Raw genomic sequence first — 21,584 nt, 5'->3', positions numbered from 1 at the left:
AACTGTTTGTAATATACGTGAAATGTATGGCAGCCTACTAGTGCCACAGTCTAACTTTTTTTATTCTACGTAGAAGATACTTTCATCTACGTAGAAGATACTTTCATCTCCGTGAGTGATATTATAACCGTACGTATCGTTATTCAGACGGTGATATTGTCTTGTGCAGTTGATACAAACATTTATATTTCAAATAAAGGTGATTTCTTAATTTGCTGTTAATATAATTAAAGGGTTGGGAGCATGTTGGCTGTTTATTTTCACCTGCCTTTTCCGGGTTTTTTTAAACATACTGAGATCATTTGAACTTGTCAAATGATCAGCGTAAAATAAAAACAAAAACTGCAGAATTGTACCTTCAGTGCTTATATACGATGATGACGAGTATTGGTTTGATATAGTTTGTGCTTGTCGTAAGAGGCGACTAACGGGATCAGGTGGTCAGGCTCGCTGGCTTGGTTGATGCATGTCATCGTATCCCAAATGCGTAGATAAATGTTCATTTCATATAGCTGGAATATTGCCAAGTACGGCGTTAAACAACAAACAAACAAACAAACAGATATGGTCTGAGTGATTCTCACCCCATCGTATTCACGTTTTACCCTTAACGGAATTTCCGTAATTGGAGGTCACCAGGGTCAACACATTCGAGTGATTTCTCCGACTTTAACCATGTTATGGTTGATCTATAATTTCGCATAAATTTTGAATAATGACCCATAGTTGTTTGTTTTTAATTTGGAGAATTATTTTGTGCTCTACTTTCTTTATTACGGTTGTAATGTGGCGTGTGTCCTTCTCCAGTAACTTCGACACATTGAAATGAGTGAGTATGGTTTTACGCCGCTTTTAGCAATATTCCAGCAATATCACGGCGGGGGACACCAGAAATGGGCTTCACACATTGTACCAATGTCGGGAATCGAACCCGGGTCATCGGCGTGACGAGCGAACGCTTTAACCACCAGGCTTCCCGACCGCCCCTCATTGAAAATGAAGATTTACTTTATGCAATGTATAGATAATACCTCAGTAAAGACATGCCAAGGTAGAAAGTCATACAAATCGGTCATTATTAATTAAGCCAGAAGTTATATATAACTGATCCGGAACTTGTCTCGATTGCTCGAGAAAATAGTGTTACCTAGATGAATGTATCTTCGACGAAGATGTGAGTGGTATCATCTACGTAGATAAAAGAATCATCTGCGTAGATTATATTATCATCTACGTAAATGTAAGTATTATCTACGTAAATGTAAGTATTATCTTCGTAAATGTAAGTATTATTTACGTAAATGTAAGTATTATCTACGCAAATGTAAGTAGTATCTACGTAAATGTAAGTATTATCTACGCAAATGTACGTATTATCTACGTAAATGTAAGTATTATCTTCGTAAATGTGAGTATTATTTACGCAAATGTAAGTAGTATCTACGTAAATGTAAGTAATGTAAGTAGTATCTACGTAAATGTAAGTATTATCTACGCAAATGCACGTATTATCTACGCAAATGTACATATTATCTACGTAAATGTAAGTATTATCTTCGTAAAGGTAAGTATTATTTACGTAAATGTGAGTAGTATCTACGTAAATGTAAGTAATGTAAGTAGTATCTACGTAAATGTAAGTATTATCTACGCAAATGTACGTATTATCTACGTAAATGTAAGTATTATCTTCGTAAAGGTAAGTATTATTTACGTAAATGTGAGTAGTATCTACGTAAATGTAAGTAATGTAAGTAGTATCTACGTAAATGTAAGTATTATCTACGCAAATGTACGTATTATCTACGTAAATGTAAGTATTATCTTCGTAAATGTAAGTATTATTAACGTAAATGTAAGTATTATCTACGCAAATGTACGTATTATCTACGTAAATGTAAGTATTATCTACGCAAATGTACGTATTATCTACGTAAATGTAAGTATTATCTTCGTAAATGTAAGTATTATTTACGTAAATGTAAGTAGTATCTACGTAAATGTAAGTAATGTAAGTATTATCTACGTACATGTAAGTATTATCTACGCAGATGTAAGTATTATCTACGTAGATGATACTTTCATCTATGTAGATATGTTTTTAGACTGTGGCACTGATACGCTTCCATAGTATTGCAATACACATGGCTGTTGGTTTTCTCCGTCCATTATGTGTTATATCTAAGGTTGCATTTTATGCGTTCTATTTCGGGTACTGCCCTAAGTTAGCCTTGATTAACGCTGGTTGACTCAGGTTGAATCTAGTCAACCCTGGCTGTCAGATATGTAGTGAAATCAGCTGACTCAGGTCACTCAAACTGTAATGATCGAAAGAACCTAGTGGAATGGTAGACCGATTCCATTCTCCGTCTCGTGCATGCTCCATACTGACTCACAGCCTACAGATGCGGTGTGGTGAGTTTGCATTGTAGTGGCCATTGCATTAAACTCAGTCTGGTATTTCGCAAATATACATTTGGGATTTGAACCATTGATCAGCGGATCCTGGAACGACAACGGGACGCAACTGCACCGCAAGTTGCGGAGTCTTAACCCACTGTGCCACCTGTGTCTCTCTTTTGGAAGATGAGCACCTGCCAACATCATCTTCCAGTCCATCCTAGATTGTACCGGGTATTATATTTATTTATATTTTATTCTCTCCTGTTCAATGCTTTGAACCCATTCAACCACCCCACCCCCCCCCCCCCCCCCCACCCCCACCCCCACCCCCACACACTCACTCACTCACTCACTCACTCTCACTCACTCACTCACTCTCACTCACGTTGGGGCGCGTGGGGTAGTCTTGTGGTTAAAGAGTTAGCTCGTCACGCCGAAGACCCTAGTTCGATTCCCACATGTGTACTCCGCCTTGATATTGCTGTAATATTGCTAAAAGCGGCGTAAAAACATACTCAGTCGTTTCGGAAGTGACGTCATCACTTCTATCGTTCCCATCACCGTGTTAGCACAACATGTCTCTCGCTCAAGAGATTTGATTGGTCGACTTTTCCCGCGTCGGCCTTTCTTGCTATGGTAGCGAATGGTTAGAACGCATTCATGAAAGTAGGATGGAGCTACACACTGGATAACGGGTAAATGAAACCTTTAAAGAAAGACAATAGGCTCGTGCAATGGTGTGCGTGAGTGAGTTGGCTTTAACGCCGCTTTTAACAGTATTCCAGTTATATCACGGCGTGTCAGCTTAATGTGGAAGGAAAGCCCGAAGTGATGCAGGTCTCAGACGTTTACCACTTCGGTGAAACCCACGAGCACGGGTATGGTGCTGACAAACCTAGAAACATAATCGGGGCGAACCGGGATTCGAACCCACAATCATAGGTTTCTGGCGAGCCCAAGGGACGCAACTCTGCACGGCGAATCGCGGCGCCTTAGACAACTGGGCTATCCGTGCCCCCTCGTGTAATGGGAAGACCTGACATCTTTCATTGAAAAAAGTTGTAACAACACTTTTTTACGAGTTTTTTTCTGCTCGCTCAAACTAGAAAGCGAATAATCAAACAGGGTATGGATTACCGAGGCTTCAGTTTACACAAACAGTAAACTACGTTTATAACCAACACGCTTATAACGAACTGTCTTTTTTGGTCCCCTCAATTTGCTGTATATATACTGTATACATGCTTATTACGAACTACGGTTATAACGAACTACAATTCCATTTGAGTTCGTTGTAACCGTAGTTTACTGTACATGTTATGTGAAATAAAGAACTACAGAAGCAACCTGTTTTCATTCTAACACTTTATTGCGTCAAATGTATTTCTGTACATACACATATACAGTTATAACTTTATACAAAATATATCATAACAAACAATCAAATAAATTATACAAACATATGTCTGATAGATAAAAAGACACAAAACGAGTTTTATATTCCAACAAGAGCACTTGCGTAGATGGTTTGTGTGTTTTTTAACTCCGCGCACGTCATATATGTTTCTCTGCGTGTGTAAGTTTGAACATGTTGTTTGTTTGTTGTTTAACGCCGCACTCAGCAATATTACAGCTACATGACGGCGGTCTGTACATTACTGAATCTGGACCAGACAACCCAGTGATTGACATCATGAGCATCGATCGTCGCAAATGGGATACGATGACATGCATCAACCAAGTCAGCGAGCCTGACCACCCGATCCCGTTAGACGCATCTTACGACAAGCAAAGTCGCCTTTAACGACAAGCATGGGTTGCTGAAGACCTATTCTACCCCACAACTGTACTGTTAGCTATAGCACGTGGGTATGAGGTCGGTCGAAACAACGAGGAGAGGATCAAGGTTATTCAGTATTCATAAAACAAACCACTATCACGTGACCTAGGTGGGGAGACAACGTCTGTTTGAATACTCCCAATCGGGGTGGCATTAAAAGGTATCAGCAGTAGACGGATGTAGAGTGAGTGAGTGAGTGAGTATGGCTTTACGCCGCTTTTAGTAGTATTCCAGCAACATCACGGCGGGGGACACCAGAAATGGGCTTCACACATTGTACCCATGTCGGGAATCGAAGCCGGGTCTTCGGCGTGACGAGCGAACGCTTTAACCACTAGGAAACCCGACCGCCCAGACGGATGTAGAGAAACTCCCCATCACCTGACATCACGAACTCACATGTATTTTCCTATGTTTTTGTCAGAAAATCAGTAATTTGGGTACAACAAAGTCATTTTCAACGGAAAACCAGCTCCGGATATTACGAAGTTGCAAATACGGGAAAATCAGCTCCTGATGTAACGAAGTTAGAGGAAAGTCAGCACCAGATATAAGATCATATAACGAAGTCGTAAATGCCGAAAAGTCAGCCCCCGGTATAACGAAGTCGTAAATACCGAAAAGTCAGCCCCCGGTATAACGAAGTCGTAAATACCGAAGAGTCAGCCCCCGGTATAACGAAGTCGTAAATACCGGAAAGTCAGTTCTTGATATAGAGAAGTAATATAAACCGGAAAGTCAGCTTCGGATTAAACGAAGACTACACAGGAAGGTCAACTCTGATTATGCCACACTTCACAGTGAATTAATATTGTTTATGTGGATAACGAATTTAAGTTGCGACGAAAAACAATCGCAACAGTTCGTTACATCAGAAGATAACTAGATTACAGCGTACTCCTGTTGTTTCGAACTCAGCCAGCCAATATTGTTCTACTGACAAATAATCACATGTCATGCTACATACCCTATATATCATTCTTGCAAATAATTGATTTTGGACTAGACAAGCCAGAGATCGATAACATGAGCAACGGTCAACGCCGTGTAGGTCAACGGTCAACGCCGTGTAGGTCAACGGTCAACGCCGTGTTGGTACATTGAAACACAATCGGCCAGGGTCATCTACTGGAAACTTCCGTTCACATTTAGCTTTTACGGGTTTACGAGTTTATTATAGGCCTATTCGGCCTCGAGTGAGATTGTTTAACGCCGCTTTTAACAGTATTCCAGTTATATCACGGCGTGTCAGCTTAATGTGGGAGGAAAGCCCGAAGTGATGCAGGTCTCAGACGTTTACCGCTTCGGTGAAACCCACGAGCACGGGTATGGTGCTGACAAACCTAGAAACATAATCGGGGCGAACCGGGATTCGAACCCACAATCATAGGTTTCTGGTGTGCCCAAGGGACGCAACTCGGCACAGCGAATCGCGGCGCCTAGGACGACTGGGCCACACGTGCACCCCATTCGGCCTCGAAAACCCAAAGTAGCATTAATTAACCGACACTGCCTCTTGTACCATGTGGAGATCGGGAGCCTCAACGGTGTTTGTCTTCATCATAACAAAGCCCAGTGTCGATATAGTCAAGAGCGGAGCATTTAAATTATCACCAGGAATTGTTCACCGTCCTTCGAGACCAATTTTGTCTACTGAGGTCTAGTTGATGTTAATAAGGTTTGTCACGTGATGCACGTGCGAGGACAAGGTCAGCGCGTGCTGTGTTTCAACATGGCGCCTGAGGTCCACTTTCCGCTGAAACGCGCGACCACACCTGTCGCAGGCAAAGGGTTTGAATCCAGTGTGTTTGCGGCTGTGGGTGATGAGGTTTGAGGACTGGCTGAACGCTTTGCCACATTGAAGACACTTGTGAGGTTTCTCGCCTGCAATACAAACAAATAAGATATATTAATTCATTAATATCACAGGGCGGAGTGAGCGGGGGCCACGGGTGGCCCAGTCGTCTAAGGCGCCGCGATTCGCTGTGCAGAGTTGCGTCCCTTAGACACCCCAGAAACCTATGATTGTGAGTTCGACTCCCGGTTCGCCCCCATTATGTTTTCAGCACCATACCCGTGCTCGTGGGTTTCACCGAACTGGTAAACGTCTGAGACCTCAATCACTTTCCTCCCACGTCAAGCTGACACGCCGCGATATAACTGGAATACTGTTAAAAGCGGCGTTAAACCCAACTCACTCACTACTAATATCACCCGCCATATCACGTCGAGGCAAGCGCTGATACAGCTTTGTGGAAAGGGGAGGAGCGTTGTGTGATTGGCAGTTCATGCTGCAATGTAGCCGTGTAATTAATTGTCGTGAAACCATATCACTATATGAGATATTTACAGTATTATGATACGTTTTGTTAACCTTTGGGTTAGAAATAAAAGTGTTAATAAAAATCGTATGTACACTAGTGCAAATATCACTTATGACACCAGAGTATTGTTTACGTCACCCGAACGGCATCGTTGACGTCATTCGAATCGTATTGTGACGTAATGCAAAAATGACGTCACACTAAAACAATGAAATAATGGGTAATAAAGACACGTGTAAACTCGCATGTTGGTCGCACTGATTTTACGAAATCGTGTAAGAATTCATGTATTACCCCCAATTCTGCTCGGGAAATCCAAACATTCTGTCACTCGTTTCGGAAAATCATTATGACACACTACTTGTATAATATTTTTTATTTATCAACCAAAACTGGCTCCTATCCTATCGCTACAATGAAATTTCATCACAATGCCTTGCAGACCATTGTGACATCATTGTTACCACGACGCCACAATTAAATGACATCACTAATCCCTGCCATTGAAACTGGTTAGTTGTCCGTTTTACGCTCAAGAGACGATTACTGTTTATCATCCCAAACTGGCTCCCACAGGAGATATCGCTTAGATTAGATCAAGCGATATCTACACTGTAGATATCGTTGCAATGAAATTACATCACAATGCTTTGCAGACCATTGTGACATCACTGGTTACCATGACGTCACAATCAAATGACATCACTAATGGCTCTGCTACTGAAGCTGTTAGCAGTACTTTTTTACACCAAAGACACTGCTAATTACTGTCTACAAATTGAAAAAGTTGGAAGAATGATGTTGGATGATAAATAATATCTCACCCTCGTGTCTTTTGATATCAAATATATCAACACTCGTTGATAAAGTGGCCAAAATCCTCAGCAAGCCTCGGAATTTTTCCACTTTTATCAACTCGTGTTGATATATTTGATATCAAAAGACACTCGGGTTAGATTCTCTATTTACAAACTGTATATGTTGGAAGAATGATTTCGCTAATAAACAGAATCTCACCCTCGTGTCTGTTGACATGAATTATATCAACGCTCGTCGATAGAAAATACAAACCCCTCGGAAAGCCTGGGGTCTATATTTTTTATCAACTTGTCTTGATATATTTGATATAAAAAAACACTCGTATGAGATTGTCTATTACACTAAGTACACCCGATAAAAAAACAACTTCCGAATGGATGGATCCAGCTGGTTTCAGAAGGGGATCTGGATCCACGGATGTGTGGAAAAACTCGGCGTGATGAGCGAACACATTCGTGACCAACTCGTGTTATTCCGGGACAAGCCGCAGGTTACGGAAAGAGGCGAGTGGTGACGAATGGAGCGAACTCTTTACCCTCCAGGCTAACCCTTGGGGAAAAATACAGGGTTTATTATGAGCGTGAGTTTTTGGAGAAAGGCCAGAGTTATGAAAGCCGTGGTCAATTTACGACTCGGTAAAAAACCCAAAACACGGGATTGTCCAGACACATCACATAACATGATCGGGACAATACCTGGTTACAAAACCACGATCAGTAGATCCTACGCGGCTAAGGGACGCAACTCTGCAGACAGAATTGTGGAGCGTTAGACCAAGGATTACCCGTTACCCCGTGGACAAAACACAGAAAATAAAATCAAGTCTCATTTTTGTATTTCACGTGTTTCGCACAATCGTTAGTCATTCAATAACATAATGATTTTTTTCACGAATGATCAAGAGCATGTATTACGTCATACATCAGTGCCAGAGACATTGAAATTCCATAGAATCAGAGAAATGCATAAAATATGATCCACGTAAAAAATGTCACCGAGATAATGTCCCTATTTTCATGGGAAACAAACGACTCTCGTAACACCCTTCTCTCGTTAAAGGGGGGCACCCGTCTAAATGTCATGTCCTGTTCGAGTCATAAACGTGATTGATGCGGCGGGACGATATGTCAACAGCGAGGCTACATTAAATATTTATAATGTTAAAAGTCAGCCTCATACCAATCAGCGTGCTTTACGCAGGGGCGTTACGCGGATCAAGCCAAAGACAAATCTAATGGCAGAATGTGGTTTTCTCTTTCCGATCTCAATACCAATCAGACCACCCGTTGATAAATGATGGCGGACGGCGCGCGGTCCGGCGGTGACGTTTATCCTGACATTTGAAATCTGAGCTCGTGAAATGTCAAGCTCCATTCATTAAATCCCACATGGAAACTCCTAATCAGTTTAATCCTGAAGGTGTCCAACAATCCTACTGTGGTCGTACAGATTGTCCAGCATCCTCCATTGAACCATGTTTGATCTTGGGATGGGGGGAGGATGTAACAATTAGTTTATGAAGTAATGGGACAATTAGCGCACGCGAACCAAAGATGATAAAAGCATGTTCTGTGTATAATCTCACTTTAAAGCTTTTGAAAGAGAGAGATTTGTTTCTAGACGGAGTGTCACAAAGTACTAGAGCTGATGAGCGAGTGTCGTTTCAAACAACGTTTACATATAGTCCGGCAATATCACGGCAGGGGGTACAAGATTGGAGTTTACACGTTGCATCCACGTAGAGAATCGACCCGCGTCTTTAAATTGACGAGAAAACGCTTTATCCATTAGGCTACTATTCCGCTCTGCGTACAGCCGAGATGAGCAATGAGATTTACAAAACCAAACTGATCTACGTGAGAATGAGAGTAATGCAATATGATTTATTAAACAAAGGTTTTCTACGTGAAAATGAGTTATGAAAGTGATTTATAAAACCAAAGTTTTTTTATGTGATTATAAGTTATTTTTTCGCTTAACTTTAATACGATAGTAAGAAAGACGTTTTTCTAGAGAAATAAATGTTTGTGTGCAGATAAATTGAGAAACATCTCCCTCTGCTAGATTAACTTAAATTAAACAAAATACATAGGACAAGGTGTTTAAGACATGTCAGAGAGGAACTTGTTTTTTAGGTTGTCATCATCGGCTGTCAAACGAGTGGGCTATAAATACTAAAGAATACCAGCTTCAGAAAACAAACAGACCAGCTGTTTCCTCGTATATGGTATATAGGTTTGTAAACTCTGTTTTTCGTTTGCACATGTTTTTTTACGAATCTATTACAGGGTTTATTATTGATCATATACATGTGTCTTTATACAAATTTGGGCGGTCGGGTAGCCTAGTGGTTAGAGCGTTCGCTCGTCACGCCGAAGACCCGGCTTCGATTCCCGACATGGGTACAATGTGTGAAGCCCATTTCTGGTGTCCCCCGCCGTGATATTGCTGGAATATTGCTAAAAGCGGCGTAAAACCATATTCACTCACTCTATTATACAAATTTATAATTATAAATACATTCATTCTGTTGAATATTAGATATCGTTTTGTCTATGTTTAGAGCTGACCTGAAACGAAGGTATTTATTAAATTCATTCTCAGAATATAAATCATAATAATTCTCGTTATATTCAAAGTAATAATACTTATACATTTAGACCTTATATCTATTTTTTTAGTAAGAGTTATATTTTCATTTGTATTTATACGTATATTAACAGCGTGAATTATACGTAATGATCTACATTTTAAGATAACACCAAGAATTTATCTTTGTACAACGGAACCTGTCGAAACCGTACTTATGTGGTACCAAAAGTTTAGTCCGGTTTAGACAGAGGTCCGTATTGGTGAGATCATAGCAGAAATAAATATAAGGTTGAACAAATATCATTATTTATCAGAGTAAATTCGGAACCGTCAATATCTGATACAGACAGAAATCCGGATTACTCAGAGTCCGGTTTTGACAGATTCCAGTGTACATTCATTCACTGATCTATAAGTAGAGCTTCCCCTGATTGCACCCATTCTACCGATTATGTAACAAAACATACATAGGCTGTTTAGTTTTATTCACACATATATTCATATAACGTTAAACACTTAAATATTAATCAATACTTTGAGAAGTTTAAGGACAGTCGCGATTAGCGTCCGGGGTCTAAGCTTAGCGTAGCTTATATTAAACAACGTGAATGCCACATGCAAACTGAAATAAAAAATATGATATATTACGAAAATATCTGTATAAGATTCGATTACATTATTTAATTGATACACATCGCTGATGCTCTTTAACTCCGATAAAACTTAAGCGTTACCCGTGTTCATTGTACCTGTGGCCGCATCTGCTACCAGCTGGGGGCGCACGTGCCCATCGCATAACGGGCATAGAAGGTGTGTGCGTGTGTGTGCGTGTGTGTGTGCGTATGTGCGCTTCGAACAGCTGTGGTAGGTGTTACACACGCATTGTCACAGAAGTCTTCAGTGTTAAAAATCGGACCTGTGACTCACTTAATCTCTGTCACAATGCATTTAACCATGTATTACTTTTTTTTACATGTTTACCGCCAACACACGTTGAACGCGCGCGACATCCGCCCTGTCAGTTAGGACAAAAGTTTTCTTCTTAACCTGTTTCCAAATAATTCGTATGTATCTCTTTTACAGCAAGAGCGTGGCATTTGATTCCCTGTACAGGACGTAGCCGTCATTTGTCAAAAAAACACACAAAAAAACAACAACAAAAAACAACTTTGTTTATTAGCCGAGCAACATATGGTTTTATTGCTCTGTAAATCTATCTAAGTGGTGCAGGCACAATGAGACCCGCTCGGGTAGCCGGACGTTCCCGAAACGCCGGACACAAACTAACATCTGGGGAAATAATTGTGTTATTGAATTGTGTTATTGTTGTATTGAAATTTCACCAAACATAATCCCATTAATCACGAACCAGAGATTCATGAATTACCGAACTGAATACAACGTTTCTTTTGTCTCGTTAAAAAATAAAACATTAAGTATTTTTGAATGTCGTTGACTACATGAATATCGAATTCGATGTCTATTATATTTTGTATCAAAGTTTCACTTTTGTTAGTTTGAATATCTTCTCGTGTGTGTATTTAGTTAAGATCTTAAAATCTATTTAGGATTCAGTTTTGATATTACTATTTATACACGCCGTGATTCAAATAAAATTTTGACATAATGGCCCGACATTACACACCTTGTTCCGAATAATACGCCAGGAAGAAATTAAAGTATACAAACAAGTATACAACTCATGGACTCAATTACATAGCATTACCTATCGGAATATGAAACATAAAAAAACCGACTTTTTAAGAATTGCTTGGCCTTTTATAATGACAGGTAACTTGTGCTTTTTAATACAATTAAAGATTCTTTTATTACGGTATGGCTGGATTCGTAATCCTTTAAAGACGTCATCGATTTAAACTGTTTACTTTGTATTAATATTTCGATGTCGATTGACGTTGTGAGTCTTTGTTCTCCTGTACATCAAAATTCACGTTCCGAGAGTCAACGAATCGTTTAGGATACAAAGGCAATTTTGACACAAACAGGTGAACATTTGTACATTTCAATTTAAAACGCGACCCTCTTTGAAAGGAGAGAAAACAAGCCTATTCCAATGACACGTGATTCATACGCCACATATGCACGCTCATCAAAATAAAATGTTTAATTTAATTTAATAAACTGCGACATCAATTGTTTATTTTTAAAATGTTTATCATTAAATTGAGAAATTAATGCATTATTATCTGTCTATGAAAAAAATAATCATTTGAGGTGTAACAAGAGTCTTTGAATGTGAGGGAAGTGATGCGGAATATAAAAATACTCATGTCGAACTAGACGTCAATATAGCGATGCGCGTCCAAGCTGACGCCGTCAACAATGTTTTTACTGCGGAGGAGCAGCAGGAAGACCTGTTGTTGCTACTGTTACAATTCTGTCAAAGACTTCGCTGACGTGGTTGATGCATATGTCATCGTATCCCAAATGCGTGGAACGATGCGCATGGTTTCAATCACTGGATTGTCTGGTCCAGTATTCCAGTTATATCACGGCGTGTTTAACAACAATAGTCAGTGAATGAGTGAGTGAGTGAGTGAGTATGGTTTTACGCCGCTTTTGGCAATATTCCAGCAATATCACGGCGGGGAACACCAGAAATGGGCTTCACACATTTTACCCATGTCGGGAATCGAACCCGGGTCTAAACAACAATAAAATGAATTAGAACATGATTATAGTTACTTTTGACTTTTTGTGTATAAACTCAATCTTGTGTTAGTAAATGACAACAACACTTATTTTGTTTAACATTCAAAATTTGAGAACAAACACGTCGCGCCACGGAGCTTACAGTCGGGTAATGTTAAAGGGGGTCTACACTGAGGATCCCTCGTACGGCCTGGGTAAGAGTGTTGGGACGTTCAAAACTCATGTCTTTTCGTGTCATTAGGGACATTCTAAAATTAATTCATGACCTGCTTCATTTAAAGGGTCATAATTTGAAAACAAATAGACGAAGTGGGCCGGTCCCGACTTCCAGTCGTCCTCGAAAGTCCAATCTAGAATTGGAGATATATAGCGGTTTATTTATTAAATGGCTGGTACACTACTTGTGGATCTGTGGATAAGGCAGTTCATGCTGAAGACTCGGCAAATTAGTACACTGTCGGGCAAAAGAAAGTGTCCTCTGATAGTGGCTAAATAGAGAATCTCACCCGAGTGTCTTTTGATATCAAATACATCAACACGAGTTGATAAAAGTGGAAAAAATTCCGAGGCTTGCTGAGGATTTTTGCCACTTTTATCAACGAGTTCAATTTCTAGACAGTAATTAGCAGTGTCTTCAGTGTAAAAAGTACTGCTAACAGCTTCAGTAGCAGAGCCATCAGTGATGTCATTTGATTGTGACGTCATGGTAACCAGTGACGTCACAATGGTCTGCAAAGCATTGTGATGTAATTTCATTGCAGCGATATCTACAGTGTAGATATCGCTTGATCTAATCCAAGCGATATCTCCTGTGGGAGCCAGTTTTGGATGATAAAATGACAAAAAAGGGTTAGTTTGTATTTTTGTTGTTGTCAAGTCCAATCTTCAAGTGTGTACTTTCTTTGCCCGGCTGTTTACTAAGGCAGCAATGTTGGACCAATTTTTGGCGTAGAAAACATTCCAGGTTATACAAACCCGAGACCCATCTGCCCTTATACACGTGACATTAATTATTGACCAGCAACACATCGACTAAATGATCAATGGATCCAAGGTCGGTTTATATCGATCTGGCTGGATCTATCATCGATCTTGATTGTAAACTGAGAATATGATGACAGTGGGCAATGAATTAGGTCAGGAGTAGCAGTATGAAGTACACATTCATACTACCCCCTCCCGTGAGTGACCTTCAAACCCCACGAGTGACCTTCAAACATTGCTTCAACATGTCACAACACGTCCGCTTTATTTGAATATATAAGATAGCTACACGATAAATCATAAAGAACAATGAAGAACGAAGCGTGGTTTAATTCACGATAAAACATTGTTCGATCATGGCGTCATTTCTGGAGATTCGAATATGCGCTTGCAACTTGATGACGTCATACATTGGACGACGTTATTTTATAGAGGGCAGTGTCTAGCGAGTGGCTCACCATAGATGCAGCTGGGCTACGCAGATATCAGGAGAAGAGGTACATGTGATCGACGTGAGGATTGTGAGAATATGCCGAAAATACCAAACTTTCCCCACCTGTTCGTAAAATGGACTTGTCCGACATTTCCGATTTGGGTAAATATTTTTAAAGTTAAAACATTTTATCAACATCCTTAAAGAGGTTGTACATGCTGTTTATATCTCATATAAGAAAAACACTTTAATATATGTTGTTGGACTTCTTCACTTTTTGGCAACCACAATACGTCGATGGTCATAATCGGCGCGAATTAGGGCATAGACCTACCCCGTTTTCAATATAGAGGTTTCTAACGTAGATTTGATACCTCTGGGGGACCAATCAGAATGAAGGATCCTAAAATGTCATGGTAAAATCTAGGAATCGAACCCACGACCGTCCGATCATCCTGGGACAACTAGGGGGCGCAACTCTGCACAGCGAATTTTAGTTCCTTACTTAGAACACCCATATCTTTATATTATCGGGACAGAAATCTCCCACCTTCGATATTAACAAAGTGGCGAATGATTTTTGCTGACGAATCAAATATGTCCATGGATACTTTTTATAAAAATATTTAAATTGGGGATATTTTCGTTTGTGTCAATATTTCACTGGCTTTCGATCCGGGAAGAGTTCGATATACTGTCAGTCAGTCGTTAACTAGAAAAACAACCCTGGTCGTTTATGTAGTGGTCGTATTTACTTAATTGGTTGTAATTTGAATGAAGAATTAATGCAAATACTCAAATTGATTTATTACACCTATACAATACGTATCACCTTTCTACGACTAAACTGTCTGTCTGTCTGTCAATACGTTGAAGAGAACACATGTCGGTTTAACGTTCTGTTATGAAACACCTCAAGAGACAATATATCAACTACGTCAACAGAGTAAGTGGGTGACAAACGGGTCTGGCAAGGGCCGCCGTGAGTGAGTGAGTGAGTGAGTGAGTATTGCTTACAGATAGCAAACTTGCTGCTGTTCTGGTGGCGACTCGAGATCTCAAGGCTGTAACACACACACACACACACACACACACACACACACATATGCCGGACGCTAAGACAAGGCGGGAAAACAGGCGTGGTATGATGATGATAGGCCTTTTTTGGCCATGGTTGACCCTTAGATCATATCCTTGAAGGACCTAGATGGCCCAGCGGTCTAAAGTGTCACCTTGACCTTGCAAGGATCAGTGAGTGAGTGAGTGAGTGTTGATTTAACTGTGAAAGGTCAAGTCTGCACCAGGCACATCGGGATCTGAAATCATGAGCAAAGAACGAGACACCCGATCCCCAAATAACGAACCTTCAAAAACGTGACGTGACGCACCAAAGAGCAGACATCCGAATAAGTGTTGGTTCGAATCCCGTAACCAATATCCTTCTTTATCTCGATCTGACCAGTGAAATATGTCGTAGTCTAATAACTGTGAGAATCCCCGTGAAGATACGGATTAGAATAGGTCTTCAGCAACCCATGCTTGTCGTAAGAGGCGACTGAGGGGATCGGGTGGTCAGGCTTGCTGATTTGGTTTATGCATGTCATCGTATCTTAATTGCGTAGATACATGCTCATGATTTCAATCACAGGATTGTCTGGTCCAGACTGGATTATTTACAGACAGCCGTCATATAGTTGGAAAATGGAGTACAGCGTTAAACAACAAATAAACAAACAAACAAACAAACAAACATAATCGACCTACCAGTGTGGATGTACGTGTGTTTTTTCATATCTGACTTCTGGTGGAACCGCTTCCCGCAGTAGGGGCAGGGGTAGGGCCGAGTGTCGCTGTGAATCAACAGGTGCGTGGACAACGTGGACGATCTCTTGAAGCACTTGCCGCACTCCTTACACTCGAAGCTCTTCTCCTGAGTGTGCACAGACCGATGCTGGTCCAGACTCACGGAATGACCAAATGTCTTATTGCATACGTCACAGGCAAATGGCCGCGTGCCACTATGGCAACGTCGCACGTGCACCTCGAGTCCGTGCGGCGTGCTGAAGAGTTTGCTGCACTGCGCACACTCAAATGTTGACGCGATCTCGTGAGAGTCCTTTTTGTCCGACATGTGAAAATTGTCTCGGAGGTTCCCGCCGAGTCTCGAGAACAGAGTGGGATCTTGCCTTGTCGGACACTTGACATACTGGTAGGGGTAGAAGATATTGTGAGGGAAGAAAAACAGACTGTCCAAGGGCACGTGCATATCCTTGGCGGGGCCCGCGAACAGGTAACCCGGATGTTGCCCAATCTGACTGTTTTCACATACGGGCACTGCAAAGAGATGACATGCATCATTGAATATATCCCAGTGATTGCTTCAAGTACATGTGTCTCATGAAAAAAACAAATTACTTCTTAATAATAACCTTTAAATTCTGTTAATAACTTCATTGTGTCGTGTGTCTACCGAGATGTTGGGAACGAGAAAAAATATTGTTATCATGAACGAATACTTTCAATGCAGTGTCTCAAACTTCAAGATTGACATACTCTACCCGTCAACAAAACATATCTTTGTTTAAAGCGTATTTAGTTTAATTTTGCTTTTCTTTCCAATTTATACACTCACAGAAAGCTTTCGAATGGGAATCTTTCACGGTCGAGAGTTGTGTCCCCTGTTCTTGCGTCAGCCATGGCCTGAAGGCTGCAAAATTCCCACCAATGGTTGATATTTTTGATGACGTCTCTTTGTCCTGATCGGAACGGTCACCTGATATATGTTCTGTTCCGTGGTCGCCTGTATTCACAGGGGAGGCGCACTTGTTGTCGTTCACATCTGGGAAATGAAAAGCTGTGTTTAAAATGGTTGACTGGAATTATTCCGCTGTACCTACATATTTACCTACATGCCTTCCATGGGACCGAACCGAGTGATAAAACCAATAACAAGTAGGTGCTTGGCCCGTGCTGACATGGTGACGTCATAGTGGTTAATGTGACGTCACACACTCGTTACGTCACAACAGACTTTCACTTTGAAATGTCACATGACAGTTTTTCGAATTACCACTCCTCATGAGGATATCAAATTACAACAAGGCCCTAGCAACCTATACGTGCCGTTAAATGTCACTAAATGGGTTGGGTTGTCGGGCTCGGTTAATGCGTGTACCCCACGGTGTGAGACGTTGCTCATGCTATCAATCTCTGGTTTACTTAATCCAAACTCATTTTTTTACAAGCCGCCGTCATATCACTGGAAAATTGCTGAGATCAGTGTTAACGAAGTAATAAAACAATTAAATTGCCACACAATAATTATTTTACAAGAACGTTTTTTCAGTGAGAAAGTCGCAAATTCCTTATATCTCTGAGTATAGAATTCGTTTCGGATCTATCAGCACCGTATAGCGCTTTGTTGACGCGGATTTTATCATAACACTTGACAATTTACAAACAGTATTGCAATGAAAATTTGTTCGTGTCATAGTTAGAACTAGAAACCAGTGCATCACGGCCCGCTATAGACACGCTAAACCAACCAGGAGTTGTCTGCCGCATTGTGACAGCGGAATGGGCTTGCACATGATCGCTCAGCTACCAGAGGTACAAAGAATTAATTTCAGTGAACTATTTGTGTGTGACTGCCATTAAACTCGCAACTCCAAGGCAGAACAGGGTCATTTGTGACGTCACAAGCTAATGACGTCACGTGTCGAGTTTATCATACGAGCATGTGTGTCATACTGATTTTACGAAACAAGTGTCAGAATTCTTGTATTTCCCTAGCGAGAATTTTGGTAATACATGGATTCTTCAAAATCAGTATGACACACATACGAAGATAATAGTTTCTTTATTACCCAGTGTTTCTTAATCATTTTGAGCTCCTCCTTTAGATACATGCACTGATAAAGACCTCCGTCTTACAAACAAATTGTCGAATGACGTCAACTTCAGTATGACATCGTTTCTCATGTGACGTCATTCCGACCGAACGTCACAATAAGTTTACACCGTGATATAACTGGAATACTGTTAAAAGCGGCGTTTTAACCCCAACTCACTCACTCACAATAAGTTTCTAATGAAGTCAACAATGGCCTCAATGACTTAAACGATACACTAAAGTCCGCGAGAAAGAATATTTACACCAGTGCATTATTTGTGTTATTATCACACTATGGGTAGTAATAACGACTGTGACGTCAAGATTTCCATTGAACGGGATAATAATACAGTTTAAAAATAATAATAAGTTTCTACTCAGACATCTAGATAATGTAAAAGTAATGATAAAACACAAGTGTTTATTGGAACATTCATTTTTTATGACAAAACTAAAACTTTAAATTTAAAATTCAGAACAAATGAGGAAAGGGTTGACGCGTTACCCGTCTGTAGTTGATTATCCGTTCTTTTTTAATTTAATTTTTTTTTAAAGAAATTGCAAATATTACAAATAATTAAATATATATATTTGTAACAATGACTTCACCGAAAGAGGGTGGTTAGTACATATAACATATATCTTTTTAAATTTGATTTATTCTTTTAAAGAAATTGCAAATATTACAAATTATTAAATATAAAAATAACAATGACTTCATTGAAGGAGGGTGGTTAGGATATATATATATATATACTAGTATATGTATCCCTTTCTTACATTGCGGACGTTTTAATCATGTTTATCTTGCCTTCTTTATTACATTTCTCACCAAAACGAATGTTGATATAAAACATGTGAGTAGAATTGAAAACCTAAATGCAAAGTATTTTTTTAAATGCAGATAAACATATTCATTGCCGTAGGTTTGGAGAAGGGAAGCCAAACTGACCTTTCTGAAAGTTGTTCTATCTCATATGACCAAAGAAAAACAGCTAACTTCACATTCGTCATGAGAAAACTGTTGCCAAGCCTTTAAATGTATATGAAAACATGCTCATGTTTTACAATCGTACAGTATCAATAAGTATTTACTCAAATCTCTTCCAATCCAAAATAAATATCTTCATGTTTTGAAGAAAGGTAAAAACAAGAATCATAAGCGCAATCAGTGGCGTATAATTGTTTTCTTTCCTTTTCCCATTGATTTTCCACAATTACTATTTGCGATATATTATTTTGGATTCGGAAAAATCAGTGTAAATAATTCTTCTGTGACCAATTAATCTCCACTGCGTGTAGAAGGGCGTCTGTACGCGTCGCCGGGTTATAACTCGAGTGTGCATCTTAGGCGCTGATCAAAGAAACATCTAGATAATATAAACATTCTATATTTTCCGATCTCCAATACAAGCACCTTGTGTCATTGAAGTACTCGGATTTTAATGCCAAGTATCAGTTCTCCATATTCTTTATGGATATTATAAATATTTGATATGAGTAATACGAAGCACATGCAACGCACTGTAAATATATAGGATTTTGTCGTGTAGTTAAACACTTACGTTTACATAAATGAAACTTAAATCATTCACAGAGCGCGCTGTTTTGCCCTCATGTCAGCATATAGGCCTAGAAATATTACCATTTTTTAAATAATTTTTTATTAAATATGGTGTTTATGAACATGGAACCGCAGCACTGTGTACGTAGATGTATCATAAATACGTGAATTAGCATTCGGTTTCGATCACAAACCAGTGCCGTTCAAATAGAAATACAAATTATCCCAACACATACTATGATTGTGAAGTTTAAATTTTTTCAATTTTTTGGAATCCATTTTTTAAATTGTGAGGTTAACACTTATTTTTGGTTTTTTAATGTGACTCTTCCGTGGCTCGGCATCATCAAAAGACATTTAACTTGAACGTCCCGGTTATGTTTTGTGATATTATCCAGGGTAGGATATCCTAACCAGTGCTGTTCTGTGAAGCAAATATCATTAATAAAATATATTTTCCTAAAGTCTGGAAATAATTATATTAAGAAAACATCGTCAAATATGAAATTGTCGCTTAGCTGATATTTCTTTTTGTTGTTTTTTCTCTGAAATACTGTTATCAATTTTATCAATTCTTAGTTTCCCCAAATAACTGAAATTTTGTGACACACCAGAAAACATTTAGGATACGCGTAGTGTGTTTTGTTGAAAATAAATATTATAGAATTTTAGAAGGGTTGAATGTTGTTAAACAGTCAATCATCTCGGCGAGAACAAGACCTTTCTTTATCCATACACAACGGCTAAAACTGCATAGAAAAAAAATCAAGTGATAAATAATTTTCATAAAGTTATAACACGTCTTTTTAATTACAAAATCGTACGTACATTGAATATATGAAAATATGAAATGGCTAGGATATTCCTCTCCTTACCTTTTCTCCGTGGGATGACGAGCTGGAAGGCACTAGGTGTGCAGTCGGAGGAATCTTCCAGGGAGGTAGTCATCTTCTTTATCAAAAAGGATCTTGGCATCACCCAAATCTGATTACCTTAAATCTAAACACTTAACTTCCTTTACCGAACGCACAAACTTTACCAGATTAAATCAAGTCGCGTGCACTCTGTCCATATACTGATGTAAACCCCGCCCCTAGCTAATCAGATAGTTCCGCCGCACGTGCGCGTAGTAATCTGTACACCAGCTGCAACCAATCACAGCTAAGCTTTCAAGTAGCGGTCGCGTGGCTGACAACCACACTCTAAGATTAAATACCAGCGCAAATATTTAGTTCATAGAACCGTGGCTCGATCTTTACCGTTAGAATTAATACCGTGTTTGTGGTACACCGCGTCTCAATAGACGGTGCCTAGTCACACATGGTTTGCGGTTAAAAGCAAAGTACCCGCACAAGGCAGCAGAGCTCTGCGAGCAAGCACTACGCGTCGACTCCACAGCTGATGTCTCGGTTAAAATGACATAAATTAGGAATATTTTTGAAAATTTAAATTTAAATTTTAAAATATTATTTAAGCCAAAAAAAAAAAATCTCCCTCAGCTGTGAAATGAGGCTTGGAATTTGAAAAGGGAAGAAAGTTTTCGAATGATTTATTGCCTATGAAACACCCATAAACTGACTATCTTCTTGAATAGCCTTTATACAAGTTGTATTGTCAAAGAACGACGTGCAGAATTTTTTCAAGTGGTAATTGGTTTTGTTACACTTCTTAACCCAATAATAACGGAATAGTGAGGTATTAACGAATATTTAAATATCCAGCATCTATAGGCGAAGAACGCGTAGGCGGAGTACAGGCGGGATAAACTGGTGGTGCATGTCTCAAGGCAATATCTTGAATTGTCCCGTATCGCAACTTTTGATTGGCTACACACGAAATGCACGTGCTTCATTAATTAACCAGTGGACTAGGTTGTTAAAGGTCAGCTTAACTCTTTATCAAGGTCACGTCCGATCGGAGACAATAGTTTCTGTGAATATTGGCAGGGTGTTGTGCAAGAAAGTACAAATTTGTCCTATTTAGCAATTTCCCAAATTACCATTATATAAATCTCAGAAAGCCGTATTTTATAAATGGTGAATGGTATTATTTAAAGAATG

The 21,584-nt window shown here is 39.6% G+C and overlaps 1 protein-coding gene across 1 annotated transcript; it reads right to left on the bottom strand.

Moving 5' to 3' along the window:
* Positions 1 to 5,871: 5,871 nt before the first annotated feature.
* LOC139448437 (zinc finger protein Gfi-1-like) lies at positions 5,872 to 20,535 on the bottom strand. The gene is made up of 4 exons (XM_071229987.1): positions 20,400 to 20,535; positions 16,701 to 16,907; positions 15,833 to 16,402; positions 5,872 to 6,127 (listed from the first exon to the last, which is right to left on the bottom strand). The coding sequence occupies exons 1-4, from the start codon at positions 20,497 to 20,499 to the stop codon at positions 5,904 to 5,906; spliced, it is 1,101 nt and encodes a 366-aa protein (XP_071086088.1). The 5' UTR covers positions 20,500 to 20,535; the 3' UTR covers positions 5,872 to 5,903.
* Between the last annotated feature and the right edge of the window lie 1,049 nt (positions 20,536 to 21,584).

Source organism: Haliotis cracherodii, unplaced genomic scaffold (assembly GCF_022045235.1).
Source record: "Haliotis cracherodii isolate W230 unplaced genomic scaffold, xgHalCrac1.p SCAF_7, whole genome shotgun sequence".
Classification (NCBI taxonomy): Eukaryota; Metazoa; Mollusca; class Gastropoda; order Lepetellida; family Haliotidae; genus Haliotis; species Haliotis cracherodii.
The sequence above is the reverse complement of the archived record's forward strand: the minus strand, read 5'-3'. Positions and strand labels throughout refer to the sequence as shown.

What these genes read in the sequence shown, in the direction of transcription:
- LOC139448437 (XM_071229987.1), bottom strand. Translation starts at nt 20,499, where the DNA reads ATGCCAAGATCCTTTTTGATAAAGAAGATGACTACCTCCCTGGAAGAT. An exon ending in CGTCATCCCACGGAGAAAAG is followed by an intron (nt 16,908 to 20,399) that starts GTAAGGAGAGGA and finishes TTCATTTCCCAG; the next exon opens with ATGTGAACGACAACAAGTGC. An exon ending in TTCCCATTCGAAAGCTTTCT is followed by an intron (nt 16,403 to 16,700) that starts GTGAGTGTATAA and finishes ATCTCTTTGCAG; the next exon opens with TGCCCGTATGTGAAAACAGT.